Consider the following 22,544-nt stretch of genomic DNA (forward strand, 5'->3'; position numbering starts at 1 on the left):
TACCCATAGGAAAGAACACAGTGGTGCTATACCTACACTTACCCACAGATAGGAACACAGTGGTGCTATACCTACACTTACCCACAGATAGGAACACAGTGGTGCTATATCTACAGTAATCCACAGGAAGGAATATAGTGGTGCTATACCTACACTTACCCACAGGAAGGAACACAGTGGTGCTATACCTACACTTACCCACAGGTAGGAACACAGTGGTGCTATACCTACACTTACCCACACGAAGGAATATAGTGGTGCTATACCTACACTAACTTACAGGAAGGAACACAGTGGTGCTATAACTACACTTACCCACAGGTAGGAACACAGTGGTGCTATACCTACACTTTCCCACATGAAGGAACACAGTGGTGCTATACCTACTCTTACCCACAGGAAGGAACACAGTGGTGCTATACCTACTCTTACCCACAGGAAGGAACACAGTGGTGCTATACCTACACTAACCCACAGGAAGGAACACAGTGGTGCTATACCTACACTAACCCACAGGAAGGAACACAGTGTTGCTATACCTACACTAACCCACAGGAAGGAACACAGTGGTGCTATACCTTCACTAACCCACAGGAAGGAACACAGTGGAGCTATACATACACTAACCCACATGAAGGAACACAGTGGTGCTATACCTACACTTTCCCACAGGAAGGAACACAGTGGTGCTATACCTACACTAACCCACAGGAAGGAACACAGTGGTGCTATACCTACACTAACCCACAGGAAGGAACACAGTGGTGCTATAGCTACACTTACCCACAGGAAGGAACACAGTAGTGCTATACCTACACTTACCCACAGGAAAGAACACAGTGGTGCTCTACCTACACTTACCCATAGGAAAGAACACAGTGGTGCTATACCTACACTTACCCACAGATAGGAACACAGTGGTGCTATACCTACACTTACCCACAGATAGGAACACAGTGGTGCTATATCTACACTAATCCACAGGAAGGATCACAGTGGTGCTATACCTACACTTACCCACAGGAAGGAACACAGTAGTGCTATACCTACACTTACCCACAGGAAGGAATATAGTGGTGCTATACCTACACTAACTTACAGGAATGAACACAGTGGTGCTATACCTACACTTACCCACAGGTAGGAACACCGTGGTGCTATACCTACACTTTCCCACATGAAGGAACACAGTGGTGCTATACCTACTCTTACCCACAGGAAGGAACACAGTGGTGCTATACCTACTCTTACCCACAGGAAGGAACACAGTGGTGCTATACCTACACTAACCCAGAGGAAGGAACACAGTGGTGCTATACCTACACTAACCCACAGGAAGGAACACAGTGGTGCTATACCTACACTAACCCACAGGAAGGAGCACAGTGGTGCTATACCTACACTAGCCCACAGGAAGGAACACAGTGGTGCTATACCTACACCAACCCACAGGAAGGAACTCAGTGGAGCTATACCTACACTAACCCACAGGAAGGAACACAGTGGAGCTATACATACACTAACCCACACGAAGGAACACAGTGGTGCTATACCTACACTTATCCACAGGATGGAACACAGTGGAGCTATACCTACACTAACCCACAGGAAGGAACACAGTGGTGCTATACCTACACTAACCCACAGGAAGGAACACAGTGGAGCTATGCCTACACTAACCCACAGGAAGGAACACAGTGGAGCTATACATACACTAACCCACAGGAAGGAACACAGTGGAGCTATACATACACTATCCCACAGGAAGGAACACAGTGGAGCTATACATACACTAACCCACAGGAAGGAACACAGTGGAGCTATACATACAGAAGTCGAGTGTCGCATCATTTTATCTTTGTTGCAATGCGAAAAAAACGCTTTACAAGACTGCACTGATTAATGTGACATGTGACACATATATCTGTGCGCGAGTCTGAATCTTTATGCGTATGCTCACTCGCGCCAGGTGTCTCGTGCCGCATGGCGTATTGAGGCCAGGTGTATGTACACTAACCTATGGGAAGGAACAGAGTGGTGCTATACCTGCTCTAACTCCTAGGGAGTAGGAAAGACAAGCGCAGGGTATTGAAGAATGTAAAGGCAATAGTACACTTGTTATATGTAAATGTTACAGTATAGTGTTGTAGCAGAAACAAAGTATGAACGAACACACCTACGATTTTTATGAATGCCATGGCATGGAACCCAAAGGTAAGTAGTGCCTGGCAATGCATAATTTTCTAACATTTTTTAATAATGTTATTTGGATAGGGGAAAGTTTTCAGCCACCTGTAATCCCTATTTTATACCCTATATTTATTTCTAATATACTCCAGCTGTGTCAGTGTTCCCAGATTTTCCGGCAACTTTCACTTAAAAAAAGAATATATATTTGTGGCAAGATAAGGGTAAGGATGCTGTCCTCCTGGGGTAAACGGTTGCACTTGTCATGCAGCAGCCAAGCAGTAGTACACCAATCAATGGCCTTGGTACAATTATCCACAGCTACTGTAGTTTCATTAGCAGCACAAAAATAAACAATACATTATTATTATTATTATTACATTTTATTTATAGGCCGCCACAAGTGGTCCGCAGCAACGTACATACAGTAAAGGGTACACAGAACATTACATTACAATACAGTAACCAAAATATAAACAGAACGCAAGTAACAATTAGCAACACAATTCTCCATACACAGTACAGCTCTAAAGGTGAAGGCTATAATTGAAGTGCTAGAGAAGAAGGCTGTGAGACAGTGGGGAGGAGGACCCTGCTCCTAGGAGCTTACAATCTAGGGGAGAGGGGAGACAGACCGATGACATGAGGCATGAGTGTGTAGAGGGGGACCTGAGTGCAGGAAGTAAGCAAGGTAGAGATGGCTGAGGCAGGAGGGACAGAGACCTGGTAACATGGTTATGTGGTGGAAGGGTATGCTTTGGTGAACAGGTGGGTTTTCAGTGCACATCTGAAGCTCTACAGGGTCAGGGAGAGCCTGATCGAGCGAGGAAGCTCATTCCAGTGGACGGGGGCTGCACGGGAAAAATCTTGGACACGAGCATGAGAGGTAACAGTCATTGGCAGACCGGAGTGAGCGGGAGGGAGTGTGTAAGGAGATGAGGTTGGAGATGTAGGGAGCAGTAGAGTTAGAGAGGGCCTTGTATGTGAAGGTGAGGAGTTTGAAGAGGATTCTGTAGGGGAATGGGAGCCATTGCAGGTTTTGGCAGAAGGGAGCAGCAGAAGTGGAACGGCGGGAGAGGAAGATAAGTCTAGCTGCAGCATTGAGAACAGACTGGAGGGGGGCAAGATGGCAATGTGGGAGGCCAGTAAGAAGAAGGTTGAAGTAGTCTAGCCGAGAAATGATTAATGATCAGTTTGGTAGCATTCTGGGAGAGGAAAGGCCTAATGCAAGCGATGTTTCGTAGCTGGAACCGACAGGATTGAGCCAGAGATTGAATGTGGGGGGTGAAGGAGAGTGTGGAGTCAAGGGTGACACCCAAACAGCGAAGTTGGGGGACAGGGGAGCTGATGGTACATAAAAGTAAATCCTGGCCTGTCCGACTCAAAATGAAAACAAAATGATCCCCTCTCTGAGTGAAAGCACCTAACGTCCCTCAGCAAAGCAGAAGTCTGTAGTACAGCACTTACATTCAGTAATCACAGTGTCTCTCAACAGGTCTCTGACCAACTGTTCCCCAGGTAGTGAGAGACTGATACACCCTTTATCAGCCTCTCACAGGTGGTCTGGCAATTAAGGCTGCTGATTAGCTTCTGTCTACCAGTTAGAAGCTAAAAACCTGGGGCATACATATATATTTATGTTTGATTGAGTGCTGTATAAATTCATTTGATATATTGCACCGGACATCTATATCAGACTGTGTTTCTCTTGTCCAGCTCATTTCAACCATTCCCACCAGCCATCTGAAGTGCTTGAAGGAAGCGGGACATGGGCCTGGAAAGGACGAAATAACGGATGAGGAGATGGCTGAGGATGAAGAAGAAATTGACCATGCAGAGCGAGAGCTTCGACGTGGTCAAATCCTTTGGTTCCGTGGCTTGAACCGAATCCAAACACAGGTAAGGCTTTGTGCCTCGAAATTCCTCTTTGTGCCAAGATGACCACCAGCTATTGAGCACATTCTCAGGGGTGTGAATTTGCAGTGCATGCCTCACTAATGATTTGCTAACAATACTCTATAGATAAACCCTTTGCATGCATTAATAATACAAATGTTTCGTTCTTATGAATTTTTTCTTCTACCCAGACTGACCGGCAAGGACAGCGAGACGTGACTAGTTAACAGAAATACAAACTCTTCCCTTCTGTACCATTTAAAGGGAATCTATCATGGTATATATATGTAACATTCCAATGTGGCCAGGTTATGAAAGGCATTATTATTGAATATAGGGTGTGATTAAGATGTATACGATGCTAACATATGCCAAGGCCACAAGAGGTGTCTTGTGTGAATAGAGGCTTCTGTGATTGGCTGCTGCGTCCAATGATGCACCATTGGGCAGCCATTGGCCATTTGAGTAAGCCTAAGCTTACTCTAAGCTTTTCCTGACTTTGGGCACACCCAGAGAATGGGTCAGACACACCCCCGTTTTCCAGGCGCAGGCCATCTTGGCCCAGTCCCCCAACAATGCGACCTGAGCTGCAGCTACATAGCAGCACATGTGCACTGCCCAGTCCAGCCACCATTGGAGATGTACGCAAACCATTGGGTTTTCATACAAATCTGAACAAGGTCCGCAGTCAGCGTATCATCTCTCTAAGTAGAAATGGTAAACAGCTTCGGCCTAACATGTCCAGAGCTCAGGCACTGTACCTTGACAGCCGGGGATAATCATAACACTAATACTAAGATTTAATCGGATCTGGTTAATAAATCAGGTTAAAAACAAGATATGACCTACCTAAAAGCTTTATGCTCAGCTAGCTAGGTGTTCCCATTGTGCAGTTTGATATACAGCTGGATAGCGCCTTCCTCCAGTAACAGAACTATTGTATTATATCACGTTGTATAGTCTGTGCTACAAAGTATGAGTTTAAGCAAAGGAAGGTTTTGAATGGGCGGGCAGAGAGCGCCGTCGTCCTACAAGGAGCCACCTTCACTTACACATTGCCCACCGACGCATTCATTTCCCTGGAATCCTCCATTTGCTAACTGTAGCCAGTGACAACAGTCAGAGACAGATTCATGGGCAAACAGCGACCAGCGTGGCAAAAAACTACAATGCCTACTTGCATTTATAAAAAAGTAGCTATCATTAGAGTAATGTGACATTCTTCTATCTCAGGTCAATAGAATAGGCTATCCTGATGGTGAGCAACAGTTTGTATCCGCTGGTGCCCAGAGGATTCAGTAACTACAGGATTCAGTAACAGCTGTCTAGACTGCATATCCTCTGCCATAGGGTCTTGATCACAAAAAACAATTCCACGCTAGCGTTTTTATAAGTTTTAAAGAGCTCTTTGCTGTTAAAGCTGTGTTGGACTGTAAATGGGGTATAAAATGTTGTGATAGATTCCCTTTAATTTCCAGACTGTTTTACCAAAGAAACAAAGTGATGTTTACATCTTCTGTCGTTTTGCCTACACATGGGACATGTCACAGACACTGAACACGTCAGAAGTTGTACGGACGGATCAGTCCAATCTGTCTGATCAGTTTGAAAATCTGGGTGTATACAGTGTATAATTAATGTGCTTATCATGTGCATCTGTTAAAAAGAAGGTTTATCCTTTCTGATACCTGGAAATAATTTATTTGCCACAAGCGTATATACTCGTAATAAGGTAGTGTTGTATCTTACAACACTGGGAGTACACTCACTTTATGCATTAGATAACAATTATACTCAAACATGATGGTGCCTACATAAAATCATTATTATGGTGAAACAACTTGCTGGAATAGCACATGATAATTGAGATATGACATGTGCCTAAAACTACCTTTTGAAAACTCTGACATGCATTGTTGCTGTTTAGGTTTTGGAGAATTGAGCTTTCAACATTATCAGTGCAGTCCAAATTTTGTCTTCATGGTTACAGATACAAAGGGCAGTTATTTATTACATGTGTTGCATGGTAGCGATAAAGTTCAATACAGTATCAGGAGCTTTATTTGAGAGGGTTTCCCTTTAGGAAATGATTGTCACTACACAGGTGTATGTGTCTGATGATAACCATTATTGAGCATTGACAACAGTATTATTTTGTGTCCATTTAAAGTGCATCTCCTTGCTCTTTTATGACGTGAGCCAGCCTTTACGAGATTAGGCACTTCATGCATTGTGTCATCATACTGGCTGCATTCCCAGGACTATTGGGAATTCCTTATTTGTAGGCACAATTGACTTACATTGCTTTCCTGTTATTCAACAATTGAGTTGGCCACAGTGAAACAATGACGCTGCTCCCGTGAAGCAAAGAAAATCCACCAACAGACAGTCTATTTCATCATTGTTAGGACTCCTCAGTGCAGGAAAGGATGCTTTTTTCAGCATTTAATACTCCATTGCACAGGCTCTCAATTTCGGTCCTGGACTGTTAGGGTGCCTTGCAGACCGAGCTTGGGAGCCTCTGCCCAGTTGAGACAACCATATGGAATCAATGAGAAGACTTAGGGAGAGCTTTTAAGTTATATTGTCATGTATTTTCAACAGCGTTAACGTAAGGGCAGGATTTCCTAGGCAGCAGCTTTTGTAAGCCACCAATTCTCATCGGTCTTATTTATTATTATTTATTAACAGTTATATATACAGCACACACATATTCTGCAGCGCTTTACAGAGTATATGTTGACATTCACATTAGTCCCTGTCCCAGTGGCACTTACAATCTATATTCCCTACCCCATATACACACTAGGGCAGAGGTTCCCAAATGCAGTCCTCAAAGTACCACAACAATTCAGGTTTTAGAGATATCCATGGTGAGTACAGGTGGTTAAATCAATTTGGTACTAATTAAGTCACCTGTGATCAAGCATGGATATCCTTTCAACATGGACTGTTAGGGTACCTTTAGGTCAGAGTTTGGGAACCTCTGCACTAAGGATAATTTGTCAAAATCCAGTTAACCTACCAGTATATTTTTAGAGTGTGGGAGAAAACCACAGAACCCGGAGAAAACCCACGCAGACACAGGGAGAACATGCAAACTCCACACAGTTAGGGCCTTGGTGGGAATCAAACCCATGACCGTAATACCACGAAGCAGTATTGGTAACTGTTATGCCAACCTCGTTGCCTGAAATGTAAAATATTAAATAATATTAAATGCAAAAGTGTGCCATCTATTTAATATTAATACCATTTTAAATATCAGGGTCAAAATCACAGAGAGTTGGTGACATATAAAAGTCACGCTTGGTAAATCTAGCCCTAATAGGTTACACATACTGTACAGCCATTCATTGAAAGTTACAAATATATGTAATACTTGAAGCACTGTATCTTGTGTCACTTCGGAGGCTCACAATATACTGTGACATAGTTATGGTGTACAAAGGGTCCTCACAGAAAGTAATAATAATATTGCTTGGCTTAGTCGAGCTTGTTGCATCTTTTCAGCAAACACATTTTGCTTGTGACGTGATTCAAAAACCTAAAATAAGCCATAAAATCAGGAATACATCCAGCAATCCATGTTTGGTGGACGTCAGGTACAGCACATCAGGCTTTGTAACCACTAATCACAGCCTAGATTAGATAGATTGTTACATAGCTAATGGTGTTCTCTTATTTTTCAACTGAAGGAGGAATCGTTACAAATGACAATAAAAAGAAAAAAAAAAAAAGAAACTATCTCATTTTCTCTCCCACAGATGGAGGTAGTGAGTACCTTCAAGAGAAGCGGTTCATTTCAGGGTGCTGTGCGTCGGCGTTCCTCGGTCCTCAGCCAACTCCATGATGTAACAAATATTTCTACTCCCACTCACGTAATTCTCTCTGCTGCCAATGCCACCAGCACTGCTGGGAGTGAGTGCGATTTCCTTACTGCTCATCAGTAACATTTTTTTAAACCCACCTTATACAAGTTATTTTATCTTCTTTTTTGCAGTCTTGCATTTTCTGCTCACTGTGACTTTTTTTTATTATTATTTATTGCTTTGTCTGGTCTCTTTCAGTCAAGGTGGTGTATAATTTCCAAAGCCATATTCTCCTTTACTCTTTAGTATTTGGTGTGCATATAGTACCATGCTTCTATTTGATACTTAGTTCAGCTTTGTTTGTATGTTTGCAACAGATTTTATTTTCTTGCTATCCACCAAAATAGCTGCTCCTGCTTGTGTACAGCTTTCTTTTCCATATGTTTTCATTTTAACCTGTATATTAAAACTGTAGTACCAGGTAACACCAAACACTAGTCATGTAAATTAATTATGCATGTTGCCAATGACATTGAGAACATTTTGGAAAATAGGGATAAAAAAATTAACTTTATTGGAAAAAAAAACAGCACCCCAGAATTGCAGGTGTTATGAGGGGGATTCAGGCCATTTCCATGTCATAAAAAGTTTTACATTGTGACAAGTGAAAAGAAAATAATATATATTTTTTCACACAAAACATTATTAGAGCATCGCACCATCAGGAAATGGACATTGTCATTTGTAATTGTAACAAACACACACATGATAATTTAAACATTATGAAAGTTAATTAAAACATTTAATATGTAGAAAAATTTGAATTGTGATGGTGTACCATCCTTGGCATTGTTTTACTAGTGATATGCCAGGCTTTATTACATTCCCTTCCTTCATTGTCGTGCATCCACTGTAATTCACATTTTACATTTAAAGTAAACAGCAGGACCAAGTTGAAAGGAAATACAATTGTGCTATATTCATTATTAGTGGAAGGCTGATAACCATAATATTAAATGTAATATTTAAAAAAAATCTAATATTGGTAAATAAGAACTGCTTGTAATGATAAATGTTTAATAGGATACCCAAATATTTATATATATATATATATTATACATATACTAGTATGAAAGTTATCTAATTGGAATTACAAGTGCTCTATATTTATCTTGTACTGCAGTTTTAATATTTTATTTCAGATTTTATACCTAAGTAGTATATAACCATATTCTGAGAGAGTTCTGGTGTTTGTGGTTGGTTGATAACTTTTACTTTCTATGTTCTTAAAAAAAATTGGAAATATATACGAGTGTCAAATGGTTGCAACACATCAAATAACTTGTCCTTCTTTCATGACATTGTGTTTTGTGTATATGAAAATTTACATTTTCTTCCCATGGAAAAACTTTCTAAACATAAAAATTAAATCACTTACAAAATGGTGAGTCAAATACACAGTGTCTCAGTCATGACTATATAACAGCTTAAAATAAATCAAACGCTGCAAAGGAAAAAAAACACACACACACAAAAAGAGAATATGGCAAAGATTGTGGCAATTCCCGAGAGACTCTTGAAAGAGTAAACCTTCGAGTATGGGCCCAAAGTGAATGCTGACATTTAAACATTACTTCATTTTTTTTCTTGATTTTGCAGCTTAGGATATACATCTCCTACTTGCCGTTAACAACACTGAATGTTCACACTGGCAGAAAACCATTAACTAACTTTCTTTCCCATCAGGATTCCTTGGGAGCCATCTTTATAAAGGAGCCCTTTTAGTTGACTTATCATTTCAGACTTTTTTTCCTAACTTGCTATGAAATTTTTTATTACATTTTTTTACAATCCCAACTTAAATTCAATTGAAAGAAAAATCTTTTTAGCCCAAATTACAGGCTGATCATTTTTTATTATGATTAGGAAATCTATAACATCCAGTAGATAGATGCCATATACTTTTCATTAACACTGTTAGTACTATTAAAGCAAATATCATATATTAGGTTGTTTCCTTCTTAACATATCTGATTAGTCTACTACAGTACATACTAACTGAAACATTTATTTTGACAGGTCTTTCATTATAATATTTAACATTCACATTATAGTGATAAAGTAAGAAGAAATATAAAACTAGAATTTAAATAAATCTGTGGGTGTATTTCATGTAATATATAATGAGAAATACTGCACTGCTAATTACTATCTCTTGCTGCATATTAACGTATGAAATAAACTACTAACCCTATGATTTCCATGCTGGCTTGTGTCTCCTAAATTTGGGAGACTGAGAAAGCATTGGGCCTATAATCAAGCTATCCCATGAGTTGCTTAGATTAAAGGCCAGTGGGGATACTAGCAATAAATCGGTACTGTGTGTATGAGAATAGAAATCTTTTAAAGAGTGTGAAAAAAATGTTAGGAGAATGGCGCTGCACGCAGACGTCAGCCGATCCACACCAAAAAAAGACCTATCCCTGTAGGTCTGTTAGAAATTCAAAATAGCATAGAATAGGAGTGAATTAGGTGCGCTGTCTGTTTGTGTAACCAGGGAAATGTAATGTTCATCAAAAAATGTGTAGTTTCTTTCAGGTAAAACCAACTTCCTGTTTGTTAAGACAAATGTTCAGGGGACAATTTAAAGCTCTATTAACCCCCTGGTGAATACGTGTATCTGATGTATACACATTATTCGCTTCATGAGAAAATGAGCGGTTATATATATCCACATTAAGTGGTACACGACGCACCTTACTTACACACATAAGGTGCGAGCCAAAGCCCACGATATCTTTGGGGGAAAAGGAATTCGTGTGTAACCCAAGAAGTCCTTTATTTTCGAAAATCACACACCTGACTTACATAGATGTGGTGCAGGTGAAAGCTTGTAAAGGTTTATTTGTGCTCTTATGGATATCATTTCTAATACACAGGAAAGAACTTAATCCACGTGGGGTGAGATACTGAATTATGCGTACCCATACTGACACTGTGCAATGCGTAGTAAACCACATTATGGTATCTTTAGGTTCCGGCTGCTAAGAAATCTAGGACCTCTTATCCCAAGTGTCAGTGCAGGGTACCTATCCTGTGGAGCCTCCAGGACCAATGCGTTTCGAGATCAAAGAATCTCTTTATCAACCCTGAACATTTGTCTTAACAAATAGGAAGTTGGTTTTACCTGAAAGAAACTACACATTTTTTGTATTATGTTTATTTTCATATATGTATGAACAACTCGGGTTGGGTGAACATTAAGAAAGACATCAAGTAGAATCACAACAATACAAGGAAAAACGTCAGAAGAGAAGTATTTTTCCTTGAACATTTCCCTGGTTACACAAACAGACAGCACCCCTAATTCACTCCTTTTAAATAGGTTTGCTTTCAATCTACTTTATAATTTTTATTCAATTTAATAATACAAAGTGTTAAAACTTATTTTTAACAAACTAAAAGTAGGTGCTGTATCTGTCCTATGCACCTATAACTTAAATATATTTACCATGTTCAAAATAGTGCTATTTTTACATATTTTATTAATCTTGTTAAACAAAAAAAATAAGGATTTAAAAATTCTAAATATACTTTTTAAATAAAGACATTAAATTTGGTACATAGCTGCTTTAAGTAAGGATTTGCTAAACTATTGCACTCTAGCTGTTATAAAAAGATAATGCCTGCTGGGACTATAGATTATAATGCATTTTAACCTTTTTTATACAAGAAAGAACTTTAAAATTGTGTCAGGTTTTGAATTTTCAGTAAGTTTAAAAAATAAATATCATATAGTCAAATTTTCAAGTGAAGCCTGAAATGAAATCTTGACCAAGGGCTCCCAGATTTCTTTGCATTTCATTATCAGATTTTACTTCACAAAGCAAGCTTTTTCTCCCTCAGAATTTCAGTTATCCCATGGATTGGTGGACTCAGGTCTTCTCTAGATGGAACTTGTTCTACAAGAAATGCTTTTTCCCCCTATTTTCTTTCTTTTTTTCTTATTTTTTTTACCATTCTATTTTCATCATTAAAAGCACTTTCTTTGTTAATCTTTTTTAGCCTGTTTCTCTCATCAAGACATTTGCATATATTTCTTTGAATGCCATCATATCCTACAATATATCAAAACTTTGTATATTGAATATATAAGACCTTTTCATGGAGCTTGCTAAAGATTATATCTAAAAACAACCCCTCTACAACATTATTAGTATTTTTTGCATCAACTATAAAGATTGCTGTGAAGCCACGAAAAGGCCTAGCAATCTAATAAAAATCTAAATTTATCACATTGTTTCAGAAGCTGCCATGTTTGATACATCGATAACTATAGACAGAACCACTTTTACAGTTAGACTTTTTAGCAATTTAATTTTTAAAAATTATTTAGTATAGGGTGGCAGTGCCCATTATATAGCAGGTGGCATTATTCTAGCACAGTGGGTCAGTACCGCTCATGTCTTGCTAACCATACAAACCGGGGACTTGTCTAAACTAAAGTTCCCAATTATTAAATATTCAGAAAAGTAAAAAAAAATAATGGGGGTGTGCAAAGAAAACTTGATCTGAAGACATACATTCACAATAAAAAAAATATATAAATAAATGAAAGCTATGCTTGTAGCCTTGCGACATGCCATTATCATCACTTATCTGGCAAATCTAGGTGTGTTCATTCTGTGTTCCATTGGCTTTCCTCCCAAGCCCCTTACCTCATCTCCATTTCTTCCCACCCTGAGGCATGGAAGAACACAAAACATCCTTGCATGCTACAATCCTTGTTCCACAAAAGGCTGGTCAATCAAAGCTAGTCCCTTTATACAGCAACGATGGGCTTTAATACTCGAATGTTTACTGTGCCTAGAATGCATGATTGAATTGGAGCACCAACTCCGTAAAGTCAAGGCTGTATCACTGTGTGGGCTGAGTCTCTTTGTGTTGTTTTATTTTTACAAGTCACGCCGAACACAGTCATGATAGAATATTTTTATATTTTTCCCTTTTTGTTCTTTCCTTTGGGTTTCAATTGCAGCATGAGTTGCGTTTCCATTATTCAGAGCTTGATTTTATTTCCTGTTATTTCATCTTAACGGTTATTTTAAAGCATTCTTTGGCTCTTCATGCTGTCCACATCTGCTCTTGATTTGTATTTTCAACAGCATGTTTTATTTGGAATGTAGTGATACACAGTTCTGCATTGCTGAAGAAGCCTGCACAGAAAATAGCTTACCAAAATGAAAGTCAATTTTTGGCACTCAAGCTGTAGTTCAGCCATACCCCTCCCAGCATTTTGAGCAACAGCTGCAGTGTCCAAAGTTGTCTAGAACCAAGGCTATGCCTTGATAAATGTTTTGCCTAGAATATGCAAAGATAGACATTTTTTAATATACGTAACATTCTATAATTTAAACATAATTTACAAATTAATTTAAAAAAAAAAATAATGCAAGCTTTTGTAATAAAATGAGCTAATATATATGGCTTATTGTATTCCAAAATGTATTTATTATCATATAATACATTTTCCAAAAATGTGAAAAATTGCACAATTGATTTCGAAAAAAAATTGATCTTGATTGAATCAGTCAGAGAAAACTGACATTTCAATAATAGAAATGCAGAATTTAAATAATGTATAACAATGAAACCTTTAAGGCCTTTAAGGTATTTGACCTGGCAAATAACCATATTTGTAGGTATTAATAAAATCACTTTCAGTTGAAAAAATTTAAAAATACATAATTTATTACTGTATAAATATAGTATGACTGTTAAATGGAACTGAAATGATTAATTATTCCATTATTAAATGGTTAAATAAGATTTGAATGAACATATCTAAATGTGTTATGCAACTTTTTAAAAAAAATGTTTTAATCTGCAACTTTGTATCAATTCCATTTTGGCCAAATACTAATCCTTAGTACTAATCTCAAATACTAGTACTTAGTACTCTATAAACTAATTAAGATGCAAAATTCAGGAAAAAATAAGGAATCTGGGTAAAAGCAAAAGACAGAGGTCTGATACAAGTGACCCTAGCTATGCCTCGTGCCACGCTTCTTATGCTTAATCTGTGATTTTATACCAATTCCTTTGCAACAAAATTACTAAGCCTACTACATTAAAAGCAAATTTGTATGTGATTAAGGCAAATTCCGTAAAAACTACACAAGCACGGGAACCTCGACCTGTGGCACAGCATCTAAGTCATACCAGGCATCTCACGCCAAAAAGATAGGTGTTTGAGGACACACCTGTAACAGACTGGCCTGTCTTAAAACTCTTTGATAAAAATATATAATTAAAAAAAGACATCTAAAATACATACAATTCACATTTGATAATTTTTTTATTACTGTTCGTAGGCTGAGGTGATTATTAGTATGGAATCGGAACAAGTTATATAGCAAAAACTTACCACAGTGTAGTGTCAAACCTATTTACATGCATTTTACACATTTTTAAAAAAACACAAGCAAAATGTAGTAAAAACCCTAAGCCCAATAATTGCTGTTTAAAGAATATCAAGTTGCATTTCCTTATTGATTTTCCATTAATGTGACAAATTGGAAATCAAAAGAAATATTGTAAGATTTAGTATGCATAAAGTCTAACAGTAGAATTTTATATATATATATATATATATATATACACACACATATAATATACATATTATTTTAAAAATAAAGCACATAGTGTGTTGGGTAAGATGTTGTTGTTGTTATTATTGCTAATAAGCCCTAAAGTTCTAAAAGCAGATTAATGAAAAGCATCTTTATAAACCATAACATATTTTAAACTGTGAAGCTCACCTAATAAGGGAATTAGCAAATATTAAATTTATCATAATTTGTTTAAGTTGTAGAGCACATGTTCTCAAACTCAGTCCTCAGGACCCCAAACAGTGCATGTTTTCCAGGTCTCCCCACAGAATCACAAGTGAAATAATTAGCTCCACCTGTAGATCTATTAAAATGTATCAGTGAGTAATGAATACACCTGTGCACCTGCTGGGTGACCTGGCAAACGTGACCTGTGTGGGGTCCTGAGGACCGAGTTTGAGAACCACTGTTCTAGAGGAATATTATAGATAACAAATCAAAGAGCAATGCATAGATAAAAACTTACAAAGAAATTAGTACAAAAAAAAATCTTCCCTCCCCTTTGGAGTGATTATTTTGAGAACACAAATAAAACATTAAATAAACAGGTACCAATTTATACATTATTTAAACATAAACAAATTACTAAATCCAATTATTAAAACAGTTTTATTTAAATATGCAGACAAAAAGGCAAAGCAATGAATAAAATGTTTTCTTTGTAACATGTCTATCTCCATCTAATTTTTTTCTGCACTACTGCAGTTTTTTATAATGAGTAGATTGCATTTCACTGCTTCTGCATTTGTAAGGTGTCACATAGTGAATGTATGTTTTATAAAAGTAGTATATTAATGCAGCATTTCTCTATTTGTTACATTCTATTTAGTCTTGTCTCAAGATTTGTTTGTTCCATTTTATTTTAATTTATTACATTTAAATATATAACTTATATTTAAATCTCTACATGTTTTTTGTCATATGCATTTTATTATTTAAATATTCAAATATTCATGCCAAACTTATATTTTAATAAAAATTTCAGACCACAATAATATACTAGGTATTTCAGTTTGTTCATTTAGTAAGGAAATGTAAAATAATAAAAAAGTATTCATTGTAAATAAAATATTGTTTCCTTTATATGTTGAGCTTAAAAAAATAGATTCAAAAGATACTGTACATATATATATATAATAAATCAAATAGAATGATCTCCACTATATGAACAAGCTAGCAGGTATTAATGTGGACTGAAAAAATGTTATCAACTTCAAACAAAAACTAACACTACTTTCTTTCTTTGCTTCCCCTTCAAACCCTTCTACCATTTACTTCCTTCCATCCTGTTATCCCATGTCTTGTCATTGGGTTTTCCTTTTGCATTTAACCCAATCCTTTTAGATCCGGGTGGTGAAAGCATTCCGTAGTTCCCTCTACGAAGGCCTAGAGAAACCTGAATCCAAGACCTCCATTCACAATTTCATGACAACACCTGAGTTTCTGATCAACGATTATATCCATAATATCCCCCTCATTGACGACACAGATGTGGAAGATAGTGAGGAGCCTCCAGGCAAGGTGCTGTGGTCCATTCCTCCCCCGTCTCCAAACAAGAACAACAATGCCATTGATAGTGGCATTTACCTAACCACAGACACCAGCAGGTCAGCTGCCTCTTCCAATCCTGAAAGTCCTTTGCACAGCGTGGAGACTTCTCTCTAACAGAATACCAAATTAGTCTTCAGAAACCGTGACAACAACAAGACAGCGGGACTTTCACATTTGCTGCTGTGACAGCAAAGCCAAAATTTACTGCTGAAATAGCTTAGAACTTTACATCACAAAAAGTAAAAAACACTAAAGGTTAACATAGACCAAAATGTATGAATAACCCTTTTATTTATTTGTATACTCGCAAACAAAAGGAAAAAGGTTCAATACTATTCGGGGGTGATCTTACGCATCAATGCTGATCCATTGCTTCATATTTTGCAGTCAGAAGCAAGATCTCAGTCCTGTAAAGCCTTCAGTAAATCGAACACAAAAAATATTAGTGAAGGTATTATTGCTCCACTTGGACATTGTTTTGGAAATAATGTCCTGTCCAGCCTTTTAAAAGTGGCTGTAAGTAATACAATTCTCATCATGCTTATGTGAGGTTTTCTACTGGCTTTTAACAGGAGCAAATAATTATGTAGAATTTTAAGCCTGCACAGTTAGAGCTGGAAAACATATGTGGCTTTCGGGAAAATCTCAAATGTAAAAGGTAGATTAAAATTGTTCAAGTCCTTTATTTTCTTAAACCAATGTTGCCATTTTTTTTTTAATTTATGCTGTGAAGTCTTTCAGAAATTTTGCAAACGTCTTAATTTTTTTTGTAAGATTGGAAAGTGCAAAACATTACTTCTTATTTTTTAGTCAGATAGTTAACCTCTGTATGAAGAATGTAGCAAATTAAATTATTAATTAGCTACATAATACTTTTTTAAGGACATCCTGCAACATCTTTAGTTACATACACTTTTTTTGTTAAACAAATCTCGCAAATTATTGGTAAAAAATTTAAGAGATTGGATTTACTAGGAGAGAAACAGCTCTAATCTAGTAGACATATAAAATCTAAACATTTTTCTCTAAAAAAACCTCCAAAAAACAGGATAATCACGTTTAGCTCTGCAAATATATAGCAGAATTGTCTATAAAACCAATTTAAGGGCACTTTTGTGTATTCATTTTAAAAAAGCATGACATAGTCAAGATTAGACTATATATTATAGCAGAGTAAATATGAGAGTCTTATTAGTATTATTACAGTACACTGCATGCATTTTTACATCTCTGCTACTCTTTTTTTTAATAACAAAAATAATTTTATACTGTCCCTGAACCATTTGCTTCAAAAATGCATTTTTCTTATTTACATACGTGTCTATTCAAACCTATTTTTTCTGCATGAATAATCTGCTTTCATTGGGTAAGAAAGTACATAAGATCTGTGTGCCTAGTTGTCTGGAGGTAGAAGACCACTGCAATAACAAAATACCAATATATCACCCTAGGATTCCCTTCTATGCATTGTGTTGCTACAATTACATAGTATTTTTGTTGCAATTAAAATATTTTGCAATATACAGTAAAAACTCCCACAAGATAAAGGTAATTTAATTGCAATTAATAAAGATGAAATACGGAAACAAGCAACATTGGAGACAGTGATACAGTTGAAGGAACAATGTGCAAACTGGAGAGATTGTCCTGCAAGGTACAGCATCCTGCCAAACACCCATTGGAATTCCAGCTGATGTGATCAATGGTCATAAATAGCGGACTGTTGTTAAGTGCTTTGAAATTAAAAAGAACTTGTGCTGCTTGAGAGCTAGCGAAATTAAGGCAAAGCCTCCAGCCCTGGTGTTTTTTAAGGATGCCTCCTAGAACTGAAAAATCACTTTTTCATTAAATATAAGCCATGGGAAATCCTGCAATTTAAATGCCAGCTTTCTTTTTTTTTTCTGCTCCGGGGTTATTGCACAAAACATAGAATTTTATTCGCAGTTGCTAATTCATGCAAGGTGAATGAAAAAAGTCAGTTTCTGTAGCATTATAGGAGCAATATATCCGGTACACTCAATTGATTTACAAAAACATGTATTTTTTTTTATTATAAATCACGACAGGATCCTTTTAAAGATTTTTTTTAATTTTAACATCTGTGCAATACCCATGGTGACACTCAGAACTACCAGCTCTAGATGGTTCAAGCCATTTATTTATGTTGAAAGTTTGCAATGAAGTAAATGCTTAATACCATAATAAAAACCTGAAAAAAAGAGCAAAATCAAAAACAAAGTAAAAAGATGCAACTTTGTTTCTTTCAGCATACGAGTGTAACAAAAGATATTTAAAAACAAAGAAAGTGGTGTTTAATTTGAAACAAAATATATAAAATGTGTAATATTGTTCATTTGCAGGCTTCTTTTCATTCAATATTGTAGATATATTGATAGAACAAATGATACAAAGAATTATATATTTAAAAACCAAAAAAAGAAAAAAAAACACAAAAAAATTATAACAAAAAGCCACTACTGCTGTATAAATCTGCCAAACGTAAGTGTGCTTTGCTTATTATTTTATTGGGTGAGGATATAGGTGGGGGTTGGGAGCAGTGCAATATGTTAATGCTGTCTTTTTATTTTATTTTTTAATAAAGAGAAATGCTTGTACATTTTTCAGGGTGGGGCTTAAAAACTCATATTGGGAGGCCTCCCTGAAGCATATACTGTATTGAATGGCTGATTTTGTTCAAATTGCTACATAATGTTAAAATTTTACCTGCCTGTTATAAAAAAAAAAAGTTATATATGAAAGAACAAACACCCTGTATAGTATAAACAAGTCTGTATCGAAATTTCAAATTTAAATAGGCAAAAACGCTGTCTGTATAAAGAAAAATATGAAACTATTCTACAAGCTCAGTTTTGATAATGTGTGATTTGTTCGTTTCAACACTACATACAAACATGATGTTTTGTGGTCATGAAATATACAGTAGCAGTATAAATATGCCTATTTCCAATGTAATGGACAAGGACTGGTTACTATAAATATGGTTGGATATATAATGGGAAAAATCCTTCTCAGGAGTCAAAGGGAGTCTTGGAGAGGCACATTTTTATATATATATATATATATATATATATATATACACATACATACACACAGTATGTAGACAAAAGTGATTGGACACTGACCGCAAATAGATCAACAAGACTTTATTAACGTAAGTACTTTGTAGGTTCACCACGTGCAGTGATTACTGCAGACACCTGGACAATAGCAGGCGGTATGTTTTGCCTTTGCTCCTTAAGTACAGTGACCAACTGTGACACTGAAGAAGGTTGAGTCAGCCTAGAATGCACCGTCACTCCAATCCATCCCAGAGGTTCTCAGTGGGGTTAAGATCTGGACTCTGAGCTGGCCAGTCCATCCGGGTTACCAAATACAAATACATATCAATAATTTTACTTGCTTAACCTTGAGCAATTGTACATAACAATTAAGTGCATTATCAAAATGGTTGCACTCAAAGAAGATATAAATCCTTTGCAGATATATTTAGTGACTTCGGCAGAAAATATTAGACAACTGCAACTTCGAGAGTAGTATAACCCACAAATTTTATGAAATTAACGCTCATTTATTTTGTGAACTACTTAAGTTTCCCTCATGAAGATTACCCAGCTAGATTCATACTGCACAATACATTAGGATATGACAGCCACAAAAATGTGTCCTAACACACGATAAAGCACAACAGCTGCTGATAATGTACAGTATGTTTGCGAATGCATTCCACAGAAGAGTTTAGTAGTCAGAAATCTACAGTAGCACATTCTCAAAATTTTCTTGTCTGTCGTTTGACAAATAAAACATTGGTTGAAAACACAAATACAGTTGGACCAGCATTTAGACACTAAAATACATGTGTTTTCATAAACACAAAAAAAGTAATGAAAACTTTATTAGCAATGTAACAGTTTAAGAAATCTGTCAGCTAAAACTGCAGGTAGCATTATTGCCGTTGCTGGACATGTAAGGTTCAGATTTGATCTCAAAGTCCTCAAAGGCATTACAAACAACACTTCATGGTGGGATGTGTATAGGATTTTATTTTTTTAACTAAGAGATAGATCCCTTCAATGCACCAGACAAAGAGTATTCTGTGGTTGGGTATGAAAGAAATACCGACAGTGGAAGCCCGACAGAAGCAGAATCCCGACGCGCAGGTAAGTCATCTAACCCTACCCTTTTCCCCAACCTAACCTTTCCTTGGGGGTACCTAACCCTAAGTCCGCTCGTGGGGTGCCTAAACCTAACCCTCCTGGGGGGGTGGCTAACCCTAACCTCCCCCCAGTGGTGTTGTGGGTATATGTGACCCTGAATGTAAGCAGGCCTGGTGGGTAATGAGTTTTTCTAGTAGGAAAATTGAAGTAAATGGCAATAAAATGGGTCTTACCTACTGTAGGCGCTATTCAGTATTTAACCATATGAGAACATATGAGAGGTTCCAGTTATTAAGTGAAACAAATATGACATTTATTTATCATAGTAAAAAACATGTGTAGACTTATGAAAACATGAAACTCGGTCTGTCGGGGCGTTTGTCCACCATTCCCAACCCCAAGAATTTTTGGACCAAACCCATAACCCTTGGGTACCCACCCCCATTCATGATTTTGTATGGTAAATGTTTCATGTTTTCATACGTCTTCACATGTTTTTTATTATCACGTTTTTTTATTATCACGTTATTTTATTATCACGTTTTTTTATTATCACGTTTTTTACTACGATGAATAAATGTCATATTTGTTTCACTTAATAACTGCAACCTCTGATATGTTCTTAAATAGTTAAATACTGAATAGCGCCTACAGTAGGTAAGACCCATTGTACTCCCCCCAGTAGTGTCTAACCCCCCTTCCCCTAGCCTAACCCTCTCCCAGGGGTGCCTCAACCTAACCCTCCCCCCCTGCCGGCTAAGTACTAAGTGTCCCCGCTTACCTACGTTCGGGAAGCTGTCCTGTCGGTTTCCGTCGTCGGCATAAAGATAGGCGTCTGGATTTAGACGCCTGTCTTTAGTCCCATGTCAGGATTTAGACAGCGGCTTCCCGTCCGTCGGTATATTGACTGTATCCCTATTACCAGTTAAATGGGAACATCCACATGCTTATCCTTCTTTGATATTCCAAAAATAAAAGAACTCTGAACATGACTTCTGCATCAAGTTCTTACAGGTGTCCACATACACCTAGCCTCCTTGGGCATTAAATAGCCCTTCTAGCCAGGCCATGCCGTGGGCGACACAGTAGCCCCAAGTGTCTTTTCGTGCAACTTTTTCCCTTCAAATGCATCTTATTTGCAAAGCAGATCGGACGCACAAGCAGCTTATGTTGATTAAAATGATATGCACATGCCTATATTCTGCGTGCGACTGCGGCTGTATGACGCTACGTAGCATTCCGCATGCAGATACACTCGCAGTCACATACAGAATATAGGCAGGCGCACATCTTTTTAATCCGCAGAAGCAGCTTGTGAGTCCTATTCACATCTCTTTGTGAATAAGGTACATGTGAAGGGATATAGACGCTCGGCGCTACAGAGTTGCACGGTGCTCACGCGTTGTGTAACGCGACTTGTAGCACACGGAGGATAGATGTATGTGGACACATCTGTACATCAGTCTTTATGGGTTTTTTGTACATATGCAGCCATCATTTTTACTGAAAACTGCAACTGTTCCAGTGGCTGCCCTGGCCTGGTGTTCATAGATAATTAAGGTAATTTGTGTCTATTTATAAGCAGCCCTATTTAATACTGAAAGCATGATGGAGTGAAGATGACACTTAGGGTTAAATTTACTAAGACGGGAGTTCTATTAAGAAGTGATGTTGCCGATAGCAACAAATCAGATTCTACTTCTCATTTATCTAGCACCTTCTAGAAGATAATACCTGGAATCTGATTGGTTGCTATGGGCAACATCACTTCTTAATAGGGGTAAATTTACTAAGATGGGAGTTCTATTAAGAAGTGGTGTTGCCCATAGCAACCAATCAGATTCCAGGTATTATCTTCTAGATAAATGAGAAGTAGAATCTGGTTGCTATGGGCAACACCACTTCTTAATAGAACTCCCATCTTAGTAAATTTACCCCTTACAATGGAACAACTTATCATTACCATCATAACTTAAATTACTGCAGAGCCGATCACCAACTGCACAAGAGATAATAGCACTGGAAAGCAGATGCTCTTTGGTGAGGAATTATTTAAAACATTTTGACACATCACATTATCTCTCCTTTAAACCCCCTACCTCCCACATGTCCCTTTAAGCGTGTACTATTTCAATATCTCTCTACCCAATTTTTACTTCCCTTTTATGTGTTTGCAAAATATTGAGTGGTGCATTTATACAAAATGAATGACAATATTGTTTGCAAAGCAAACCTTCCCCATACTTTACAAC

At 37.3% G+C, this 22,544-nt stretch overlaps 1 protein-coding gene across 6 annotated transcripts in view; it reads left to right on the forward strand.

The window, feature by feature from the left end:
- ATP2B3 (ATPase plasma membrane Ca2+ transporting 3) overlaps positions 1-18,979 on the forward strand; it is a 364,455-nt gene extending 345,476 nt beyond the window's left edge. For 3 of the 6 annotated variants that reach the window (XM_088462922.1, XM_088462923.1, XM_088462924.1), the window contains 3 exons: positions 3,904-4,086; positions 7,851-8,004; positions 15,911-16,025. In XM_088462922.1, the coding sequence (XP_088319048.1) occupies positions 3,904-4,086; positions 7,851-8,004; positions 15,911-15,936 (363 nt within the window). In that variant the 3' untranslated portion in view covers positions 15,937-16,025. Of the gene's footprint in view, positions 1-3,903; positions 4,087-7,850; positions 8,005-15,910 lie in introns of all 6 variants that reach the window. The other 3 variants (XM_088462918.1, XM_088462919.1, XM_088462920.1) reach the window with 1 other exon arrangement.
- Positions 18,980-22,544: the final 3,565 nt, after the last annotated feature.

The sequence above is a fragment of the Taudactylus pleione genome, unplaced genomic scaffold (assembly GCF_031769625.1).
Source record: "Taudactylus pleione unplaced genomic scaffold, aTauple2 ptg001288l, whole genome shotgun sequence".
NCBI classification, from domain to species: domain Eukaryota; kingdom Metazoa; phylum Chordata; class Amphibia; order Anura; family Myobatrachidae; genus Taudactylus; species Taudactylus pleione.